The following is an 8,473-nucleotide window of genomic DNA, read 5'->3' on the forward strand; positions in this document are numbered from 1 at the left end:
GTGCCCCACTTATATTACTAGTATCAACTAGTTTAGTTGGTGATCTTATGAGAGGTAATACTCATTCATAACCTGAGTTTAAACTAGTTTAGTTGGTGATCTTATCAAAGGTAATACTCATTCATAACCTGAGTTTAAATCCCATCAATATTAAAATCACGCACCTTTTTTTGGGTGACTTCCTTATCCTACGCTATAAAAATACCACCTCTCAACTCCAAAATATCGATCGATTATCAACTATTGTACACTTGCCCGGTACAAAGATATGAAAATGCAGGGTTCCACAACTATCGTCTTAGTTTCTCTAGTTCTTGTGTTCATCCTTGTCTGTGTCTCAAACACGGACGCTCGTGTGTCTAAGGCCGCAACTAATGATCTGTCTGGTGGATGGGCACCAACCAAGGACGTCACTGATCCCAAAATCGTGGAGGTTGCTCAATTCGCAGTGTCCGAATACGACCATATGATGAGCAAGTCGTTTAAACTGGTGAAGGTCGTAAAGGGTGAAATTCAATATCAAGATGGCGTCAAGTATCATCTTTACATTATCGTCGAAGCTGAGAGTAATAATTATGATTATGGAGTGTTCGTCCAAGATGATGACTCGTCTAGGACTCTTATTAGCTTTTTTCCTGATAACTAATTATTAGTGTAAATATATCTTTAGATTATTTGTTGTATCCTTTAATATAGCAACTCTATCATATCATATCATATCATATCATATCTTGTAACCACATAATATCTTGTACCTATTAAAAATAGTTAATATAAGTTAATCACCCATTCATGGGATTACATTATAACATGGTATCAGCTAGGTTACGATAATTAAAACCCTAGTCTCCATATCTTCGTTTTCTCTGTTTCGACAGACCCCACGGCTGCCTTCCTCTAGCCTTCCACATCCGTCTCGATGGGTGATAAACTCGACACTACTCCGTCCCCTAAGCCTCCCTTGCAACCCGTTTTACTGTCTCCAACATCCAACACAAAATTCGTATTCTTGATGGTACGAAGGTCACCTATGCGTCATGGGCTGCCTGTTCACGCTCCACGCCAAAGGCTACAAAGTTTTAGCGCATATTGACAGCACAAAACCACCTGCTCCTGATGCCGAAAACTATGGTGATTGGTGTGAGATTGATGCTCATGTCCTACAATGGATTTATGGGACCTTGAGTGATGACCTTCTCCCTCGGGTGCTTGAAGACGAATCAACGGCGTATGAGGCATGGAAACGTGTCGAAAATATTTTTCTGAATAATAAAGGGGCACGCGCTGCCGCCTTAGAGCATGGGTTTAATAATCTTAAACTCGTCAGTATGTCTTCCCTTGAGGCGTATTGTCAGCGTTTGCGAGATCTTGCTGGGTAAATGAAGGACGTCGGTGCCGCTGTGAATGATCAACGATTGGTGCTACAGCTCGTTTGCGGTCTTCCATCGTCATATGACACCGTCGCCTCCAATATTAATCAAACCTTGCCAAATTTCGAGACGGCAAGGAGCATGCTTGAACTGGAGTTGCATCGTCAAACTGCCAGGGATGAACCATCGGAAGCCCTGGTTGCGGCAAACCCAAATCCATCATCAGATTCGTCGGGGTGGAGTGATCGGTCCCAGCAGCCTCAAACCCAGACTCGCCCCTTAATTACAAAGGTAATAATTACAATCCCAACTACAATCCGAATTACGATTCAAATAATTCTCATTCGTGATAATCGCAACAATAAGCCACGGTCTGATTCCACCGCATCTGCAAACGGTGTTCCAACCAGTGCTCCTACTGTTTCGTGGCCCTCACCAGTCCCCTGGCCGTATCCCTGGACCCCACCGCCCTGTCCTTACCCTACTTACCCTGGGTGGGTCCAGCCTTGGCAACAATGGCCTACGCGGCCCCCGTCGAAAATGAACAGAAACTATGGCCAAGCGCATATGACAGAGACCGAGGCCCCTCAACCAACTGACCTCGGCCAAGCTTTTCAGGCTATGACGCTGCAAAATCCGAATGATGGTTTATGGTACATGACATGGGTGCATCAACTCATCTTACATCCGACGCAGGTACGTTAAATTCTTCCTCTAGTGCAAGTAATATTCGTTCTATTTTAGTTGACAATGGTAATAGTATACCTGTTCGGGGATCGGGAATCTCTACATTACCCGCCAAAGACCGCACTGTTTACCTTAATAACGTAATTTATACACCTAACATCATTAAAAACCTTATATCTGACCGATAATTTACAAAAAATTACAATGTGTCGGTTGAATTTGACCCGTTTGGTTTTTTTGTTCAGAATGGGACTACGATCTTGAGGAGTGACAGTACTGTCGAGCTTTATCCCGTGTCATCTGAGTCTTCTATATCCTCCACAAAGTCTAGTCATGGTCACGGTCTTCTCACAACTGCTCCTGATTTCTGGCGTCGGCGTTTGGGTCACCTGAGACCTACTGTTCTTGACCATATCCGGAGTCAGTCTTTTATTCATTGCAATAAAGTGTCTAGTTCGAGTCTTTGTCGTTCGTGTCAAATAAGTAAACACAGACGTTTGCCGTTTCATGATTCTACTTCTGCTAGTATTGCTCCTTTTGACATCATCCATGTTGATTTGTGGACTAGCCTCGTTTTGAGTAAAAGTAGCTACAAATACTATCTTATTTTAATTGATGATTTTTCTCTTTTTGTTTGGGTGTATCCTTTAACTGCCAAATCCGAAGTGTGCTAAATTCACCCAATTACGTTTATACTCAATTTCAACGTAAAATAAAGTGTTTTCAATGTGACTTAGGACGAGAATTCGATAATACTCTTTTCAAAAATCATGCTCATAACCACGGTCTTGTCTTTAGATTTTCTTGTCCTCAAACATCCTCCCAAAATGGTAAAGCTGAGCGCATGATCCAACGAGTAAATGAAATTGTTCTAGCTCTACTTTATCATGCTTCTGTTCCCCCAATTTATTAGGTCGATGCCCTTCATGCCGCAACCCATCTACACAATATTCTTCCTACTAAAATTCTACAAAATCGCTCACCAACTTCCGCTCTTTTCCTCAAAAATCCGTCATATTATCACTTACGAGTTTTTGGTTGCACATGTTATCCTAATCTCTCCGCCACTAGACCACACAAACTTGCCTCCCGTTCCATTAGGTGTGCATTCTTAGGTTATCCACCTCAACAACGTGGATATAGGTGTCTTGACTTGCACACGGGTAAAGTATACATTTCTCGTCATGTCACCTTTGATGAATCGATATTCCCATTTTCGGAGACCTCCACTAAGGAACCTGGGTCCTATTCCTTCCTTGAGGACTCCCATAATCCTCTTACCTACCAAACCATTACCTCACCCACGCCCCACCTACAACCACCGCAACCCACCCAAACCACCCAACCTACCCAGTCCACCCAACCTACCCAACCCGCCAGTACCCCACCTTCCTCTCCCTCTCCTACGAACAGCCCCACATCACCCATTACGCCTACCTCTCATATCCAGCCAAATACTCCACCCGTTCCACCTAACACCTCTCCAATACAGTCGCCACCGCCTCCTCCACCTCTCCCTCACCTTTCTCGCCCACATCAGATGTCCACCCGTGCTATGAACGGAATTTTCAAATCGAAATCCTTCATGGCAGCCCCTCCCCCTCCCATCTCACCTTTACCCAAATCCCCCACCGAGGCTCTCTGTGACCCGAATTGGACTATTGCTATGCAGGACGAATTTCGTGCACTTAAGGAAAATAACACTTGGGATTTGGTGCCACGACTTAGTGATGCTAATGTGATTCGTTGCCTTTGGTTATATCGTCACAAATTTCATAGCGATGGTTCGTTACAGCGTTACAAAGCTTGCCTTGTGGTTAATGGGAAATATCAACAGGTAGGCGTGGATTGTGATGAGACTTTTAGTCCGGTTGTCAAACCGACGACTATTCGTGCTGTTCTTAGCTTGGCTGTTTCTCGTTCTTGGCCCATTCACCAGCTTGACGTTAAAAATGCTTTTTTACACGGTGATTTAGCTGAGATAGTTTATATGCATCAACCACCGGGTTTTTTTGATAAATCTGCCCCATCTCATGTCTGTCGCTTGCGAAAGTCCTTATACGGGCTAAAACAAGCCCCACGTGTCTGGTTTCAACGTTTTGATACCTTTGTCACATCGTAGGGTTTTTGAAGCAGTGTGTGCGATACATCGTTATTTATTTATCATTCTGGTCCCGACATGGCATACATTCTTTTATATGTGGTTGATATCATTTTAACTGCTTCTAGTTCGATACTCTTGCAGCGTATTCTTGCCTCTTTATCGCAGTAGTTTGCTATGACAGACTTGGGCCCTCTTAATCATTTTTTCGGCATCACTGTTACTCGCAACGGATCAGACTTATTTTTATCACAGGGAAAATATGCTGAGAGCATTTTGAGCCGCGCGTCAATGTCATCCTGCAATCCCACGACTACTCCTGTGGATGTAGGTTCCAAGCTCAGTGCGACTACCGGCCCACTTATTTCTGATCCCACTCTTTATCGCAGCTTGGCTGGGGCTCTCCAGTATTTGACTATTACCCGACCCGATATTGCTTATGCAGTTCAGCAGGTTTGCCTTTTCATGCATGCTCCACGTGAACCACATCTTTATTTCTTGAAGCGTCTATTGCGTTATGTGAAAGGTACACTTGCTTATGGCCGAATATCATGGAGTTGCTAATGCTATGGCTGAAACGAGTTGGCTCCGCAATTTACTGCTTGAACTTAAGGTTCACATTTTACGAGCTACCCTTGTTTATTGTGATAATATTTCCGCTGTTTGTCTTGCTAGCAACCCCGTCCAACATCAGTGCACAAAGCATATTGAGCTTGACATACATTTTGTGCGAGAAAAAGTTCAAGTTGGCGTTGTCCGAGTCCTTTATGTTCCTGCTGAATATCAGTACGCTGATATATTTACCAAAGGGCTCCCACAGTTTCTTTTTACACGCTTTCGATCCAGCTTGAGCGTCCGGTCTCCTCCCGCTCCAACTGCGGGGTTGTATTAGTGTAAATATATATTTAGATTATTTGTTGTATCCTTTAATATAGCAAATGTATCATATCGTATCATATCTTATAACCGCATAATATCTTGTACCTATTATAAATAGTTAATACAAGCTAATCACCCATTCAGGGGATTACATTATAAAACTAATCATGTAACTCAATTTTCGTAGTGAAATATTATTCGATTAATAAAAGGATATACGATATTTGTGCTCGAAAAAATAAAAATAAAAGGATATACTACATTTCGATAAGATATTAAACTTGATTATTATTAAAACGGATTTTCCATCATGTGAATCGGTGTTTTTTTATCCATCACAAAAGCGTTTTCATCCACTGCAAATTTTGGTTGGGAACGACTTATACACCGTCCTAAATGTTCCGTCACTAGTGACCTTTTTTTAAGTGTTTAAATCAACTATTATGGGATTGTTCTAACGTTATTACGGGTTCGAGTTCTAGGATAGAAAAGAAAAAAAAATTGTTCTAACATTTCTCATTGAGCTTATGGAGGTAAATGTCCTTTGAAGATTTCAATTATTACATCCCTACAAATTTGTACTCCGTATTATACAAGGTCATTTTGTTGATATTTACTTACCGAACTCCTTTAATCAATGTGAAAGCTGAAGTTGTATATATATAAGAATTATGAGACTGTTATACGTCGTCGTACATGATCATATTTTAAAATAAATTATGCAATGCTCTAATTTATTTCACCAACTTATATAATGAAACCAATTCAATTAATCGGGGTCATTAGAAATATCAATTATACTTGTATCGTTTGGTTGATGTAGTTCACCATTAACGAGTACTCCACAAAGGGAACTCTTTTTTGAAGTAATGCTCTAAATGAAACTAATTAGCGGCTTAGGGCTCATTTTAGACTATTTTGCCCCAATGGATAACGGGGATCTCCATTAAAGTTCGTCAGTATATACAAGTAATACAAAAAATACGTCCAAGAATACAAGGTACAATGTAAAATGTATTTGGAGATCTTCTTGGATATACCAATGTAGAAATAGAAGATTAACTTTTCTGATTTGATTCAGGCACATCATTTTCCATCCTAGAATAATTTGTTCCTAAATATATATATATATCGGTCCTATGTTTTACGATACAATTCTATGCAAGAAATATCAAATTACGTACATTGAATAATATAGGTGTCTTGAGGGAGATAAAAGAGAAACAAATAAATGAGATTTATTGATAATATGTTTCTGTATTATCCTATCTATTTCACGTATATAAATAGACCGTCTCATAACATTAAAACATCATCAAGTTTCAATTAATTTACGTAAGTGCATAATAATTAGAAAATCCAAAATAATAACATGTCAAAAAACATTGTTTCTCTAGTTCTTGTACTTGTTTTTGCAGGTGTCTTAACAATCAATGCTCGATCATTGAATAGCAACGACAACGGCGATCAATGGAATGCTATAACAAACGTCAACGATCCTCATGTGAAGGAAATAGCTCAATTCGCAGTGTCGGAATATAACAAGAAACAAACGACGAGGTATGAGTTGGTGAAGATCTTCCAGGGTGATACTCAAAATGTAGGTGGTACACATTATAGGCTAATCGTTTCTGTAACGGCAAATGGTGGTAATGCTGCAACTTACTTAACTGAAGTGCTCGAAAACGGGTCGACTAAGCAGCTCTTGAAGTTTTTCGCTCTTCCTTGAGGCCTCTTAAACATGGTTTTAAAACATCACAATATACTACACATTTTTCATTTCTAGTTATTCTATCACGTTACTTCGATTAAGTGTTATGTGTTGAGAATGTATCATGTATGTCGTACGAGCTATCTACATTATTCAATATGAATATGAATATGAATGATATACAATATTGAAATTCATATTATAAAATGATTTGTATTACTCGTATTAGACAAATTTAAATTACATAATGAGAAGATTATATATATGAGGGACTATTGCTAGGTGCTGGGCTAGCTATGGACTCATCAAGTCATACCACATAAAATATACGGAAAATTTACGTGATATTCTCGAACTTTTCCATTTTGCACATAGTACCTAACTTTGTAAGTTTGTGTACATTATATCCTCCATGTTTGATTTTTATGCACAACATACCCTTTTTATCGCTGTAAAAAAACTCAATTGAGCATAACTCCTAGACAGGAATTCAGAATCGGCCATTCTCGTCATAATCCACGATTTGTGAAAACAAAATTGTCGACTGACATTTTATAGAGTTTTTTTGACGAAAATCTCAATTCAATCATATCTTCGATCTTAAATTTTCGAATGACCATTTTCGTTTTATCAATTTATAGATCTCAATGAGGTAATCAATTTGAAAAATAAAAATTAGTTAATTCCGATTTCTGGTCTATATTTATGACCAATTGAAAATTTTAAAAACGATAAAAAGGGTACGTTGTCCTTGAAAATAAAATTCCAAGGATATTATGTGCACAAACTTACAAAGTTGGGTACCACATGAAAAATGGCAAAGTTTGAGGGTACCACGTGAATTTTCCGTAAAATATAATGCATCATTCGCTAATGGTTATTGTTTCACGGAATCTAAATGGGTGTACAAAGTCAAACATAGAGCAGATGGTAGCATTGAGAGATTTAAAGCAAGATTGGTGGCCAAGGGATATAATCTGATCAAGGATAAGGATTTCAAAGATACATTCTCCCCTGTAGCAAAGTTTGCCACTATCAGAACTTTGATAGCAGTTGCAGCAGTAAAGGGATGGCCATTACACCAATTGGACATAAACAATGCCTTCTTGCATGGCTATATTGAGGAAGAAGTATACATGAAGCCACCTCAAGGTTATATAAAAATAGGAGCAGGTCAGGTTTACAGGCTTAAGAGATCACTATATGGTCTTAAGCAGGCAAGCAGGCAATGGAACATACAATTGTCAAGGCATTTGTTAAGTCTAGGGTTCATTCAATCCAAGCAAGACTATTCTCTTTTTACAAGGAAGAACACTGTTTTGGGGAGTTTTATTGTTATCCTAGTGTATGTTGATGATTTGATCATCTCAGAGGATAGTCATGAGGAAATAAAAATGATTAAAGAGAGTCTGGATGCTACTTTCACTATCAAAGACTTGGGGCTTATGAGATATTTTTTGGGTTTGGAGGTGGTAAGAAATAACACAGGGATTCTCCTAAATCAAAAGAAATACATAACTCATATAATAAAGGACTTGAGGATAAAGAATTATACAGAAACTCATTTCCCTATGCCAAGAGGACTCAAACTCTCTACTGATCAAGGTGAGTTGTTGCCTGATCCAGAGAGATACATAAGGTTGGTGGAGAGGCTGCTCTATCTTAACTTTACTAGGACTGACATATCTTACTCAGTTCAACATCTTAATCAATTTCTGAGCCAGC

The 8,473-nt window shown here is 39.3% G+C and overlaps 3 protein-coding genes across 3 annotated transcripts; all 3 read left to right on the forward strand.

The window, feature by feature from the left end:
• The first annotated feature begins 274 nt into the window (after positions 1-274).
• On the forward strand, positions 275-646 carry LOC141644372 (cysteine proteinase inhibitor 5-like). Its single transcript, XM_074453885.1, has one exon. It carries the CDS (start codon positions 275-277, stop codon positions 644-646), a length of 372 nt encoding a protein of 123 aa, XP_074309986.1.
• A 391-nt stretch (positions 647-1,037) lies between these two features.
• Positions 1,038-1,379, forward strand: LOC141644381 (uncharacterized). Its single transcript, XM_074453896.1, has one exon. The coding sequence runs from the start codon at positions 1,038-1,040 to the stop codon at positions 1,377-1,379; it is 342 nt and encodes a 113-aa protein (XP_074309997.1).
• Positions 1,380-6,409: 5,030 nt separating this feature from the next.
• Positions 6,410-6,766, forward strand: LOC141644389 (cysteine proteinase inhibitor 5-like). The gene has a single exon (XM_074453909.1). It carries the CDS (start codon positions 6,410-6,412, stop codon positions 6,764-6,766), a length of 357 nt encoding a protein of 118 aa, XP_074310010.1.
• The last annotated feature ends 1,707 nt before the right edge of the window (positions 6,767-8,473 follow it).

This window comes from Silene latifolia, chromosome 1, assembly GCF_048544455.1.
Source record: "Silene latifolia isolate original U9 population chromosome 1, ASM4854445v1, whole genome shotgun sequence".
NCBI classification, from domain to species: domain Eukaryota; kingdom Viridiplantae; phylum Streptophyta; class Magnoliopsida; order Caryophyllales; family Caryophyllaceae; genus Silene; species Silene latifolia.